We start from the raw sequence: 16083 nt of genomic DNA on the forward strand, positions 1-16083 counted from the left end.
AAAAGAAATTCACTCATAAAATCAAACACTAAAAATCTTTTCCAGAAAATATTTTCTACTCACCAACCAAACATGATAAGTCAAAAATCAACTTGTTTTCCAGGAAAACATTTTCCTTCATACCAAACACACCCTTAGTTATCACTATTTTAGACTTTACTCTATTAAAAAATTAAGTGAGTTTATAATTATTTAGTGTTCACTTAAAGTCAAATTTTCAATCAATAAACATGAATTAATTTATTTTTGATTAATTAATTTGACCAATAAACATGAATTAATTACTTAGTTTTTCTATGTTGGTCAAATACATACTTTCAAGACTAATAACTCTCATGAGTAAAATAGGAAAAATAATACTCTATTCCATTTGTCCCTAATTACTTGTCCCCTTTTGAATTGACACACACAACACACCTTTTAAAAAAACAATAATTGACATGTTGAGTTTACCATTTTACTCATATTAATTATGAAATTGATGAATTAAAAATTTTAGATATTCACACAAGTTTTACCTTTTTCAAAATTAATTAATTGAGGATATAATAGGTTAAAAAAAATTGTCCTTTCTTGATTTGTCAAAATGGACAACTAAAAAAGAAAAATTGAACAAATAATTAGGAATAATGAAAGTATCATTTATGCATTAGTTTTGTGAAAGGACAAGAACTTTAAGTAACATTTATTTTCAGTAAGAAAAACATATAAATAGGAACTGAATGTAATCGCCAAAAAGGAATGAATTTTCCAATACAAGGAAATGAAATTACATTGCAATAAAAATTTCAAAAATGGAGGGACAACAAGGTTATGGTATGTTATTAGCTGCCTGCCTTATTTAGAAGGAATATCCATGAATGTGCAAAGGTCTACAATTCTCTCTAACTTTGGGAAGACAGTTTACCAATTAGGATGTGAAGATGAAACTGAGCAAACACAAAAGGAGAAGTAAAATAGACAAATCAACTTGGAACCAATTCATCCTCAATCAGACCAACAAAGCTAACTTGTCCAAACACCATATTTGTAATTCAAGCATTTTAGATAAAAAAGAATTAAAATTATTTAGTCAACACTATTTTAAAAAATAACTTTGTGAATAAATATTGAGCACGGCCTTTTCCCCACTAATATATGTATACTAGGCACCGGTGCCTGTGCTAGTACGGGCCTAATATTTGTTATTTTTGTCTCACTTTATGTGACATAAATAGAATTTAGATAGTCAATTAAATTTTAATATGATTTTTAAATATTTTAAGTTGTTAATTATTGTAATTTATAGTATTTTTACGTAATTTTTTGAATAATAAATATTACTTCTCTTGTTCCAATGTATGTAGCACAAATAAAATATCAAGAGTCAATAAAATATTGTTAATTATTGAGATTTACAATACTTTCTACGTAGTTTCCAAATTAAATATGACATGTTACTTCTTTTGATATTGTAATTTATAGTACTTTTTACATAAATTTTTAATAATATATGTTACTTCTCTTATCCCAATGTATGTAGCACAAATAGAATTTCAAGAGTCAATCAAATGTTGTTAATTATTAAGATTTACAATACTTTCTATGTAGTTTCCAAATTAAATAATACATGTTACTTCTTTTGTCCCATTTTATGTGATACAAATAGATTAATTTTATGAATTAATCAATTTTTTTATAAGAAATTGAATTTTTGTATGTTTTTCAAAAATATTTTAAGTTGTCAATTATCATGATTTATAGTATTTTTTACACAATTTTAAATATATAATTTTAAAAAAAAATAAGACAAACAAATTAAAACGAAGGAAAAAATTAAAAACAGTAGAAGTGTGGAACCACACAGGTGACCGCCACCTGTGTGGTTATCCACACTTATAATTAAGTAGTAGATGACACAAATAGATTAAATTTATAAATTAATCAAAAAAAATTCATAAGAAATTGAATTTTTTTATATGTTTTTCAAAAATATTTTAAATTGTCAATTATCATGATTTATAATATTTTTTTACACAATTTTAAATATATAATTTTTTAAAAAAATAAGACAAATAAATTAAAATAAAGGGAAAAGATAGTAAAAGTGTGAACCACACAAGTGAAGTAGGCATGTTGACCGCCACCTGTGTGGTTATCCACACTTATAATTAAGTAGTAGAAATATATTTTTTATTTATATACACGGTATAATAATTTTCTATAAATACAATATATTTATATGTGTTTGTGAGTAGGTGGGGAAATGGGGAAGAGATGTGCACTAAGGTAGTAATTATTTAGTTTTTTTTTTTCCTCTTTTTTTTTTATAAAAAAAAATAAAAATACTAATATAAATATATTCTTAATTCTTAATTTAAATTTAATTAATCTAAATATATACTTTATGTTTAATTTAATTATTATATAGACTACTGATTCAATACCATAGTTAAGTTTTACGAAATATGAAACTTTAAATATATTTTTTTCTTTTAATATTATCCTAATATTTTGCTGCTTTATCCTAAGAGTTGAGATACGGTGTTTTGAGAAAATCTTTTTTTTACAGAATAAAAACACATTTAAAAATTAGATTAAATAGATAACCATCATTCTCATTTAAAAATTGTCAAAATTTAAATTTTAGAAACAAAATGTAAATAATTAAAATAATGATAAGAAACTGTAAATAATTAAAATAACTATAAAAAATTGTTAAAAAAAAACTGATTAATTTTTATAAAAAAAATATAAAAATTTAAAACAAATAATAACTAACTTTGTCCTAAAACTTCTCCTGCGTTGTCATTAGGCTTAATCCAAGGGTAAACTTTATTTCTTTTAAATATATATGGATATAGTTATTTACAAGCACTAATAGAAGTTACAATGCAATAAAAAACTAAAAATGTTCTTATTATATTTTATTGAAATATATGAACAAATGTATTATCATTTTCTTTTCGAGTTCTACTTAAGAAAAGAGCATGCTAACCAAGTACTAATTAACTTTTATCATTAGCATTATAGTCTATATAGAATAAATATTAGACACCTAACTTTATTCACCCTAAACTTATGAACCAACTCCATCTTTATCAGAAAAATACAAGATAATGCTATCAGCAGGCCTCAATTAACTAGAGGCAATTTGAATGATTATATACACCACATTATATGGCTATCAGCATCATGTCTTCTGCAATTTTTCTATCTTACATTAATAATTCACAAGTATATAGTACTTTTTGGTGTTCTACAACCAAGGTTCATGCCTGGTTTGAGTTGATATTGTACAGAATTGATACATGAGGTTAGCCTAAGATAATGTTGCATCAGCATGATCATCATTAGTATGTGTAATAGGCCTTCTAACATCATCAAACAATAAGCTATGTCCTCTGCCATAAAATATGTATATGATAACTCCCGCACCAAGCCATATCAAAACACGTATCCACGTTTGAGCTCTGCAGTTAGCATTTTTAGTAATTCGCATGCATATTTGACAAGTTCACTAGTTCTTAAGATAAGAAAAGGAATATGAGGACTTACCCAATATTTAATAACAAGTATGTATTTATAAGAACACTGGCTACAGGTAGGAAAGGCACAAATGGACACATGAAACCTGAAAAAGACAACAGATTGGAAATACTTCAATGACATTGTGATGCACTTTTAGGACAAAAACCAGTCAATTAGTTAATCAGTGGAGTAGAGAGCAAAATAATAAGAGAATTCATGTCCAAATTCTTCAGTATGCTCTCTCTACTCATAATGCTTGTTTGTTATGAAGCAAGGGGAGCTTGAAATACATTTAAAGGTGTGAGATATTTTAGAAATAGAACCAAGTTAAAAACTTCTTTCCAACAGGATGCACTGCAAACAATCATACTTCATATTTTTTTCTTAACAAGCACTGTACTGGGTTGTTTGGACCACAAGTTTCAAAAGTCTTTTTTTTCTTAAACACCGTGCCAAGTCAAAGGGTGCCACATAAAATGGGACGGAGCGAGTATTATTTAACACAATTAAGTTCCATATCATAAAAACATATTTTATCTAGTATAACTGAAGCCTGTTTCTCCAGTAGACTACAGATATTTCCAAGTAAAGGAGTTATGCATGTTCATACAGTGAGTGACATGTAATAATGACTGCAAATATTACAGAACTTTAGCAATACCTCCTGATTTCGTGAAACTCTCTTTAGTGCCAGCTTGATCGATAGAATTGAGCATAGTCAAACAGCAGATTACAAGCATACCACCGATTCCAGTCAATATAAAGCACAGAATGCTGACACAGTGAGCAATTTATAGGGTTAAAGATACCAGATGTGGGCAAAAACTGAAGAGCTGTAAAAGAGAGAACGTTATGTAACAAAAACACTTAATCCGGCAAGATGAATAAACTCTAAGGAAAATATTATGCAGCCATCAGAAATCAACTCTTAAGCTTAAGTACAGCTTGGTTCACCTATATAGGTAATAGTATTCTAACACCCCATAATCTACGATCATGTCTTATTAGATATGATTAAAGCATCTTATAAACTTCTGTTGATTTGTGAATAGCCGATTATGATCAACTGTGATAAAATTGGATTTGTTGGATCTACATGGATTTATCAGATTTGCTAGGTTGTGAAGTATTCTAGGAAAAAAAATCAGGCAGAAATCATCCCATGAAACTCAAATCTCCTAGAATTAAGAGACTAGCTTTCTAATCTTTTTTTCTCTTTTCTACAAGTTTTTACCTCTACAGATGAATAGAATAGAGCATTTTTGGTATCAAAACTGACATGATATGAGAGCAACTTTGTCTTTGTGCTGTTAAAACTGCATTTGTTGGGCAACGCCACTCAGCAACATCAATAAGTCTAGAGTTATGCTAACGAAATTCCAGCTGAGACAACGATGAACCAAGGCGATGATTCCTCATTTGTACTTTCTCATAGGCTGATCGGCAAGAATTATTTGGAATCGGTGCAATCTGTCCATTTGGTAATTGATGGTCGAGGGAAACTTGAGCACCTAACTGGAAAGATAAGAAAAACGGAACCAGCAGACCTAAGGATGAATGCCGGGAAGTCAGAAAACTCATTGGTGATTGCTTGTCTGCTTAACTTCATGGAACCTGCTATAGCCTATTGTAACACCCCGCAAATTCTAAGCTAAGGCCCAAATCATTCTCCATATGCGTATAGGCCGGAACCCCATGATTTCTACTTGTGCATAAGTTTTAAGGTCAATTCTTTAGTATGGGAATAGCTTTGGAGGTAAATTAAGATTAGAAAAATCCTCTAGCACAAAGTTGAATTGAAAGCTTCTTTACGATTGAGTTTTGGTACAAGTTTTTACTTGGGTAAAACTTTAAAAGAGTATATCTCCTAGAATATGAATAGTTATGTGTCCCATTCCATACCAAATTAAAAGTCGTTGAGTCTTCTTTCCAGTGCCACCCACCGTTCGTAAATTCAAGTCCGGAGGAAAAAGTTATGATCGTTTTACCGGAGACGCTCCAACAAAAATTTCAGTCCCAGGATACTACGAGTCATCAGTACAAGTCATAGTTTGACAGTACGACTCGTACTTTAGGGTATTTTCCTTACCTTCCTAAACCTAAACCACGACATTTTAGCACCAGGGAAGTATAAGATTAAGCACTCAATATCTCTGTTATTCTACGCACTCAACTCCCCAAACTCAAAATACATCTCAAGAAAGGCTAAGTCTAGGGTTTCAAGCTTTCTGATCAAATTCCTCTTAAGAACTCTTGTTCTCTCAGGTATGAAAGATTCCAATTAGGGGTACTTTGGTAGAGTGTATTAATCAAAATAATGTATGCATTAGCTCTGGCCTCTGTGTATTAGTAATATCTTGTTTGGTACACTTTTTTATGCTATGTATAACTAATGCTTGCACGGTTATACACTGTATTGTGTATTAAGGTGTGTATTACTAATGCCATGGATTTCTAGGTATGAGTAATACAAGGGGAGTTAATGCATCAATTAGCATGATTAAAGACTCAATTATCCCTCAAAAACCATTTTCAAAAAAAAAAATTATCCCTCGAAACCTTTTTACATCTTTTCCACCATGATTGTGGAAGGCATCTTTGTAAATAAATATTCTTATGCAGTACAAGCTATTTTTAATACACCAAACCGAATAACGCATGAGAAATAATCTATGTATGATTAATGCAAGCATTATCAATATACTCTATTTAGCACTATTTTTATACACCCTACCAAATGACACCTTAGAGTATCCTTTCACTCTCATGCCAAAGTTGTAATTTCTTTCAAAGATTACTACAAAATTCTTAGAATCCAAGGTAGGGTTTTACTCAAATTATGCAATTCCATCATAAGCTTTTCTTCTTGATTTATGTACTCGATTTTAAAACCAAATTGAGCCAGCTTAGCACGATTTCTACAGTTTCTTTCTGTGAGAAATATAGGAGAAAAATATTATTGAATTGTTGTTGTCTACATTATTACATTGAGACTCTATTTATAGACACTAGAATACAATCCTTTACCAAGTAGGATACTATTTATTATTCCTATTCCTATTCCTATTCCTATTCTAAATAGGATTGTATAAACCTATTCTTATTCTAATAGGATTGTATAAACCTTATCCTATTCTAATAGGATTGTATAAACTTATTCCTATTCTCTAACCAAGCATGAAAATCAGCATCATGCAGATTTCAATTTCAGTATAGATTATTTGAAAGATGATTTTGAGCAAAATCTCATACTTGAGACAGACAAATAGTTTATCTATTTATGAGCATATTAGTATATACAAATTATTTTGGGAGGATTATTTAGCACCGAGAGGACACGCATTCAGAAAACCAAGCCCCTAACTACGTGCCACTGTAGGATCTGAGCACACCATGAGTCGGTCAACTTCTTTATGCCCAAGAAGCTCAATAGCGAATCCACATTAGATAGATAGGTTCTGTACCCTAGTAAGGTATAGGGCAACTCTCTCAACTGAAATTATATGTTGAACAACATGAGCTTACAAGGTATATGTCGATTGTAAGACGCTCCCCACTTATAGTATCATTATTTTATTACACTTTAATTTTCAGCATGATTTCTCAGATTAGTAGTTTAGATGTATTTTAAGTTCAGAGCAATAGAAATAGATTTACTTTTACATACTTTTAAAGAGAATTCCTATATTATCTTTATACACCGGTTTTAAGATGTTCCTTAATCTATTTCATGTATTCATGATTATTGCAACTCATCAGTCTTTGAAAGCATGTTGTTACCAGAAATGATATATGCTTAGTGTCACCCTATATATTCAATACATTGATTACATTCCACGTACTGACCACATATTTTTCTCTGTGTTGCATCCTATTATGATGTAGATTCAAACGTTCGCTCTAGACTCGTGGCTAGACAGGTTACAGCACTTTCAATCTGCAATTGGTGAGTCCTCATTCAAGAACTTCATAGAGTAGTCAGTAGTTAGGTTTTTACCTTAGACAGTACTTGCTTTGAAGGTAGATGGGGGGCATGTCCCGGCAATATTTATTTCATTCCAAACAATAGAGGCTTACAATCAGACATTAGTTGTTCAGTAATTTTCCATGGATACGATGTTATTTCAATGTCTTAAATTTAAGCATCTTTTAGTTAGTCATGTTTCAACTTCCTCTTGCATTATATAAAAGGATCAGTTATTCGTTAGCAGCATGCCAATACCAGGGGTTTGCTTGAGGTCACTTGTAATCCTAAGTGCCCATCACACCTAGGGAGAAGACTTTGGTCGTAACTGTTATAGAATGTATATAGACTTAATCTTAGTAATATACATAGCTATATATAGGCAGCAGATTTATAGGGATCACTGCAGATCTGTAGGAATCACTCTTTATTTCTTTCCTTAGTTAGCACCTTATGTATTGTATTTATTCACTGTTCACCTACTGGAATAAGACAACATCTTCCATTCAATTACATGGTATCAGAGCCAATAGGCTTGTGTCGTTTTGGTTGTGTTATGAAAGAAGGTTGGATTTCTATTCCACTGATTTAAAGTGGTCAGTCTGTGTTATCACCACCACAGAAGGAGGCGGAGTATATTTTTCGGCCAAACCAGTCTTCACCGGCATCTGGTTGTGAAGCAAGTGGCTATCACGCATCGGTCATACAGTCTTCTGTTCATCACGCGCCGGCACATGAAGGTGCGTGCCTGGCTGAATTGATTGGGTTTTAATTTACGGCATCGACACGTATTTCTGGCGAATCGCAGGTCTGTTCTGGTGTTAAAATACGGTCTGGAAAGTCTGTTTGTCACTTCTCAGGCTGTTCTGGTGTTAAAATACGATCTGGAAAGTTTGTTCGTCACTTCCAGGTTCGTTTCTATTCGGCTACACTGAATCTGGTTTGTGATTTGTGGTTCTGTGGCTGCTAGCTTCTACTTCAGTTCAGATAATTGGTGTTGTTTGGTCATAAGCTGCGGTTCAGGATTTCTTTCTCTCAACTACTTGCTTGGATATTTGATTGTTCATTACTTGCTCTTGTCTACTGGTAAAGTACTCAAATTCTTTATTTTGGGTGGACAATTGGTTTCTTAGTTGATAAAATCATTTTTAGAATTTGTTCATCAGTGTTTGTGGGGTCACGTACATGCTTCTGGTTATATTTTCTGTTGATGAGTTCTTGTGCTGCTAAAATATTTGGAGAGAATGACTGAAATTGTGGCTCCTATGTCTTCGGATAAAAGAACTTTGGTTTCGGCGGAAGAGTTTGCAAAATTCTCACAATATCAGAAATTACAAAAAAGAATCTATTTCAGTTACTACCCTTGTTGAGTCAGGAAAAGATATAAGACAACATGTCTTATATCCTCTTCGAATAAATGGGTGATCGATCCAGGTGCCACAGATCACATGACAGGTAATCCTAATATATATTCTAGCTTTCGATCACACGGAGAACTCTCTCTTGTGACTGTTGCTGATGGTTCAATCTGTAATATTATAGGATCTGGGACTGTAAAACCAACTTCTCCCATTACCTTGTCATCTTTATTAGGTCTACCAAAGTTAGCCTTTAATTTGATGATGGTTAGTAAGCTTACCAGAGACCTAAACTGTTATATCTCATTCTTTCCCGATCATTGTTTGTTTCGTGATCTGAAGACAAATAAAGTTATTGGTAAAGGACATGTATCTGATAGTCTCTACATTCTTGATGAATATTGGGAGCCTCGATTTGCTGCCTACTCTTGTGTATGTCTCCATTCGAGGTGCATTGTCGATTAGGACATCCTTCTTTGCCTATGTTGAAGAAGCTCTATCCTCAGTTTCAGAATATTCCTTCACTAGATTGTGAGTCGTGTCAATATGCCAAACACCATCGTAGCTCAACAAATCCAAGGGTTAATAAGCGGGTGGAGTCAATTTTTGAGTTAGTTCATTCAAATGTTTGGGGACCATCACCTGTTGTTTCCAAAACCGGACGTAAGTATTTTATGAAGAGTCGTTCTGAAGTGTTTACTCACGTTTGTGCTTTTTGTGCTGAAGTCAAAACTCAGTTCAATACTTCAGTGCATATTCTGAGTGATAATGCTAAAGAATCTATGTCAGAATTGTTTCAGTCCTACATGAGAGATGAGACAACATGGTATTCTCCATCAAACTTCATGTGTTGATACACCCTCTCAAAATGGAGTTGCTGAGAGAAAGAATAGGCACCTACTTGAGACAGCTCGAGCACTTCTGTTCCAAATGAAGGTTCCTAAACAATTTTGGGTTGATGCAGTCTCTACAACTTGTTTTTTTATTAATCGCATGCCATTGACTGTTCTTGTTGGTAATGTGCCTTACAATGTTCTTTTTTCAAACAAGTCACTATTTCCGGTGGAGCCTAAGGTATTTGGAAGCATGTGTTATGTTCGAGATGTTTGGCCATCTGTTACCAAGTTGGACCCCAAGGCATTAAAGTGTGTTTTCTTGGGTTATTCACGCCTTCAGAAGGGGTATCGATGTTATTCTACTGAGCTTGGTAAATACTTGGTGTCAAATGATGTGGTATTTTCAGAGACTACACCATTCTTCTATGCACCTCCCATTTCTACAACTCAAGAGGAGGAAGATGAGTGGTTAGTCTATCAGGTTACTCGTGTTGTGACAGAACAATCAAATAATGTTCTTCAATCTCCTAGCTCCCCTATTGAACACCAATTGACTATTGGACCTACAACTGCTCCAGCAAGACCACCAATTGTTCAAGTTTATTCGAGGAGACGAGAGATCGATGATACATGTTTTGCACCGGTTCCTCTGTTATCAAATCTTTCTTCACCCGATCATTGAGAGAATTTGGATCTCCCTATTGCTCTTCGCAAAGGTAAAAGGACTTGTCAATCCACATATCCCATTGTTAATTTTGTTTCCTATGACCACTTATCCTCTATGTCGAGGTCCTTGGTTGCTTCTTTAGACTCCATCTATATACCCAAAACAGTGAAGGAAGCTTTGAACCATACTAGATGGTATGATGCGATGCTTGAGGAAATACATGCCTTACAGGAAAATCACACGTGGGATTTGGTGGATTTACCTAGCACGAAGAAACTAGTGGGATGTAAGTGGGTGTTCACAGTTAAAGTAAATCCAGATGGGGTTCTGTGGCAAGACATAAGGCTAGGCTTGTGGCTAAAGGGTATGCTCAAACTTATGGAGTGGATTATTCAGACACTTTCTCTCCAGTTGCGAAACTTACTTTCGTCCGCTTGTTCATTTCTCTAGCTGCTTCTAAGAATTGTCCTTCTGAGAATTGGCCTTTACATCAGTTGGATATCAAAAATGCATTCCTTCATGGTGATCTTCAAGAGGAAGTATATATGGAGTAACCACCTGGTTTTGTTGCTCAAGGGGAGTATGGGAGAGTCTGTTATTTGAAGAAGTCCTTGTATGGCTTGAAACAGAGTCCCCGAGCTTGGTTTGGGAAGTTCGGTGAGGTAGTCCTGGAGTTTGGGATGAAAATAAGCAAATGTGATCACTCAGTCTTCAACAAATAGCAAGATGCACTATCCTGCTGGTTGTGTATGTTGATGACATTGTCATCACAGGAAGTGATTATGCGGGGATCTCTTCCCTCAATCCTTCATGCATACTAGGTTTCATACGAAAGACTTGGGTCAGTTGAAATACTTTTTGGGTATAGAGGTAAATAGAAACAAGAAGGGAATTCTTTTGTCTCAGAGAAAGTATATTCTTGATCTTCTTGCAGACACTGGAAAGTTGGTAGCTAAACCTTGCAGTACTCCAATGGTTCCCAACGTGCAACTTATGAAAGATGACGGCGACCCCTTTGATGATCCTGAGAGATACAGGAGGTTAGTTGGGAAGTTAAACTACCTTGTTATTGACTCGTCCAGTCATTGCTTTTGCAGCAAGTGTTGTTAGCCAGTTCATGTCCTCGCCTACAGTCAAACACTGGACAGCTTTGCAACAGATTTTCTGTTACTTGAAAGGAGCCCCTGGTCTTTGGGATATTATATAGCAATCACGGCCATACTCGTGTTGAGTGTTTTGCAGATGCTGACTATGCTGGATCCAAAATTGACAGGAGATACAGGCGATTGTGTCTTTGTTGGAGGGAACCCAGTTTCATGGAGGAGTAAGAAGCAAAGTGTTGTATCTCGATCCAGTGCAGAATCTGAGTACAGAGCTATGTCACAGTCTACATGTGAGATTATGTGGATATATAATCCTCTAACTGAAATTGGGTTGGAATATCATACACCAGCAAAATTTTGGTGTGATAATCAAGCTGCCCTGCATATTGCCTCAAATCCGGTGTATCATGAAAGAACTAAACACATTGAGGTTGACTGTCATTTTATTCGTGAGAAGATTTAGGAAAATTTGATTTCCACCGGCTACGTGAAGACAGGAGAGCAAGTAGTTGATTTGCTCACAAAGGCATTGAATGGAACTCGAGTTGATTATCTTTGTAACAAGCTGGGCATGATCAACATATATGCTCCAGCTTGAGGGGGAGTGTTATAGAATGTATATAGACTTAATCTTAGTAATATACATAGCTATATATAGGCAGCAGATTTATAGGGATCACTGCAGATCTGTAGGAATCACTCTTTATTTCTTTCCTTAGTTAGCACCTTATGTATTGTATTTATTCATTGTTCACCTACTGGAATAAGACAACATCTTCCATTCAATTACAGTAACAAACTTAGTAACAGAGCATTAGGTTAAAGTGTCCTAGGATGTCTCAAAAGCCACATTCAGTAAAGTCCTTTTTATGGGTGTGAAGCACGACACACTTATACGGGGGAGGCTACAAGATGTTTAGGAAATATTACCCTTCTTTCATGCTCTCAGTCATGCGATTGAGTTCCAACTCTATTTACCTCATCTAATTCGTGCTTACACGTGTTTCAGATCATGCCTCCAAGAAGAGTCGTCGGTCATACAATGCAAACCAAAAACAGAGCATGTCCTACTAAATAGTAAGAATCCTCAAGTGCCACTAGTGCCAGCCAGACCAAAGGTCCCAATGCACCTGTTGATTGTGTTGATGTTACTAATGCTGAGTTTCACAACGCCATTCAGATGCTTTCTCAAGCGATGACAACCCAGGTTGACCGTCAGAGAGCAGCAGGTGGTCTAGACACTTCCAACATCTGTGAAATTTTTTCAAGATGAATTCACCTGAGTTCGCAGGGTCAAAGCTTAATGAGGATACAAAAAACTTTATTAATGAGGTTCAGAAGATCTATTCAGGTGATGCATGTTGGTGACACAAGTGTTGAGCTTGCCTTTTACTAGCTTAAGGATGTTGCAAGAATATGGTTAGATCAGCATAAGAAAAGTAGAGGCAAAAATGATACACCTCCAGGTTGGGTTGTTTTTGAAGATGCCTTCTTGGGACATTTCTTTCCTCGAGAGTTGAGGGAGGCCAAGACCCAAGAGTTCCTCAATATGGAGCAGGGTTCTATGAACGTTGTGGAATAAGATTGTTGACTAATTTCATTATATTTTTCTATGTCATATACATGGCTTTATATATAAATAAGAGATTGTGAAATAGAATAACCTAAATCCCATGAAATCTGGGATTATACATAATCATATATTTTACATTAAGAGAAAGAATCAGAGATATGATATTCTAGATTACCACAATTATCCTAAGATCTTAGAGGATCATATCTTGATATGAAGAATATCTTCCCATCTTAGAGGATCATATCTTGATATCAAGAATATCTTCTGGAAATCCTCTATCAGCCAACAAACATACATAAGTACAACCTTAAGTTCACTCAATTGTCTCGCTATGCTCCAAATATGGTGGCTGGTATGAGGAATAAGATGAGCTTGTTTATGTACGTACTCTCCCATCTTTTGAACAATGAGGGTAGTGAAGCGATGTTGATTGGGGATATGGACATAATAGCTAGACTAATGATCAATGTGCAACAGGTTAAGGAAGATAAGCTGAAGAAAAGGGATGAGTTTCAAAACAAGAGGGCCAGAACATCAAATCACGAGTTCAATCAATAGAGGACCACAAATAGAAATCAATCATCCTGTTATGAATCTTTAGGGAATGATCGATTCACAAGGCGATATATAAATCAGCTCGTTAAAGGGAGGCTGAAACCTTAGAATTCATTAAAAGAGAACTCCGATCTCTTCAGCTCTTCAAAGGGAGATAGAAACCTTAGAGTTCAATGGAAGAGAGAACTCCGATCTCTTGCTTTTTGCTTAATTATGACTTATTGATTTATTCATCAAAAGCCCCTTTAGATAGGAGTCTTATTACATCAATAGGAAGTCTAATTCTTATGAAAGTAGGAGATCTAAATCCTATTCCAAACTAATAACTATAACTTAACCTAATCCTTATGAAACTCTGAAACTAAACCTTATTCTAGAATAATAAATAAAGCAACTAAAAATATAATTAAATACTTAAATTAATGACTTCCTACGCATCCCTAACATTACTCCCCTCACGTTGAAAGAGCTTGTCCTCAAGCCCAAGTTTCGGGGCAATCATCCAGAAAATCTGGATCAATATCAACTTATCCAATTCCAGCCCTAGCTTGAAGTTGACATTGATAAATTTTGACTCTATTAGTTTGCTGAAGCATGACTAATTTGCCCATCAGGTTGCTACTTTCATGAGGTCCAAATCGCTCAAAATATTGCTCACAATAATGTGCCCAAATTAATGGATTGTTGATGTTGTTCGAAGTAGAAAAAATCATCTTTGCATAACTTATCAAAGGTGAATTACCACTTGTTGGATGATTCTTATCGGCTAGTTGAATATGTGGTATATTGCCTTTAGTAGTAGGAATTGTTGATCTACCAGTTGTCTGGGCGCTATATGACTCAGGTCTATGGGTTGCTGGTTTTGTGGAGACTACTCCCAATCTAGACAATTGTTCTTGGATGACTTGGATAATTTTTTTGCTGAGGCGTTGTTCCATTGCTGCAATTTTAGAGTCTATTAGGGTTTCGATAATGACATGTTCTTCTCTAAATCTAGAATTGATCTCATCGCCCATTGTGTTAGGCTCTGATACCAAATTGTTATGAATCTTTAGGGAATGATCGATTCACAAGGCGATATATAAATCAGCTCGTTAAAGGGAGGCTGAAACCTTAGAATTCATTAAAAGAGAACTCCGATCTCTTCAGCTCTTCAAAGGGAGATAGAAACCTTAGAGTTCAATGGAAGAGAGAACTCCGATCTCTTGCTTTTTGCTTAATTATGACTTATTGATTTATTCATCAAAAGCCCCTTTAGATAGGAGTCTTATTACATCAATAGGAAGTCTAATTCTTATGAAAGTAGGAGATCTAAATCCTATTCCAAACTAATAACTATAACTTAACCTAATCCTTATGAAACTCTGAAACTAAACCTTATTCTAGAATAATAAATAAAGCAACTAAAAATATAATTAAATACTTAAATTAATGACTTCCTACGCATCCCTAACACATCCTTTCAGCAAAAGGTCATTTGGACCAGTTCCATCTTCAACCAGCACACCAGTACCCAGACCTAAGAATGATCAGAGAGGAAGAGAGTTTGGCTCTCGATCTCAAGGCAATGTTGATAGAGGGTACAACCTTACCCTATTTGCAATAAGTGTGGTAAAAATCATCCCAATGAGTGTCTTTATGGAAGAGAGGGTTGCTACAGATGTGGTCAAACTAGGTCATATGCTTAAGGATTGCCCCTCACCGAGGCAAGAAGATGGGGGTAACAAAACTGTGTCCACTACACCATCAACTCCACCAAGCCAAAGCGTTCAAAAGGGCACCACTTCTGGTGAAAATGATAGTCGGAATCACTTCTATGGCTTTTTTCCTCGTCGGGATTAGGAGAGCTCCCCAGATGTTGACACTGGTATGTTAAAAGTTTTCTCCCTTGATGTTTATGCTTTATTAGACTCCAGAGCTACTTTGTCCTTTGTAACTCCTTATATTGCTATAAATTCGGATTCAGTCTCGAAAAAATCTAAGAACCCTTCCGCATTTCTACTCCATTTGGAGAGTCAGTTTTTGCTAAACAAATTTATAAAAGTTGCATTGTTTCAGTCCTTTATAAAGATACCACAACAGATCTAGTAGAGTTAGATATGGTAGACTTCGATGTTATCCTAGGTATGGGTGGGTTGTATTCTTGCTATGCCTTAGTTGAATATGGAATCAAAGTTGTAAAGTTTCATTTTTGTGATGAGCCAATCTTAGAGTGGAAAGATAGTTTTACTGTGGCTAAGGGTTTTTTCATTTCATATCTTAAGCCGCAGTGTTGTGAAAGGCGCTCGCCTTTCGCCGGCGAGGCGAGACGATGCCCTCACTCCTTTTCACAGTGTGGCGAGGCGAAGTGAGAAAGGCGACGTAAGGCGCCAATATGGCGATGGCAATGGTGAGGCGAGGCGAAGCGGCGCCTTTTTTTAAAAAAAAATTAATTAAGGTCTGACTTAATAATATTAGTCAAAATTAGGTTTTTTTTCAAACTTTCATCAGTCTCCAGTCGCGACTTCTTCTCCT

General features: G+C 34.8%; 2 protein-coding genes across 5 annotated transcripts in view; one reads left to right on the forward strand and one right to left on the reverse strand.

The window, feature by feature from the left end:
- The window catches only part of LOC125834553 (auxin response factor 8-like), a 771942-nt gene that overhangs the window by 600059 nt on the left and 155800 nt on the right, over positions 1-16083 (forward strand). The gene's annotated exons all lie outside the window — the stretch shown is intronic.
- The window catches only part of LOC125834597 (cationic amino acid transporter 4, vacuolar-like), a 28938-nt gene continuing 15951 nt past the window's right edge, over positions 3097-16083 (reverse strand). Inside the window, exons 13-15 of the mRNA XM_049513735.1 lie at positions 4172-4284; positions 3538-3613; positions 3097-3452 (exon numbers count right to left, since the gene is read on the reverse strand). Coding sequence (XP_049369692.1) covers positions 3302-3452; positions 3538-3613; positions 4172-4284 — 340 coding nt within the window. The 3' untranslated portion in view covers positions 3097-3301. The remainder of the gene's footprint in view (positions 3453-3537; positions 3614-4171; positions 4285-16083) is intronic.

This window comes from Solanum verrucosum, unplaced genomic scaffold, assembly GCF_900185275.1.
Source record: "Solanum verrucosum unplaced genomic scaffold, falcon-dt-bn FXZP01000287.1, whole genome shotgun sequence".
NCBI lineage: Eukaryota > Viridiplantae > Streptophyta > Magnoliopsida > Solanales > Solanaceae > Solanum > Solanum verrucosum.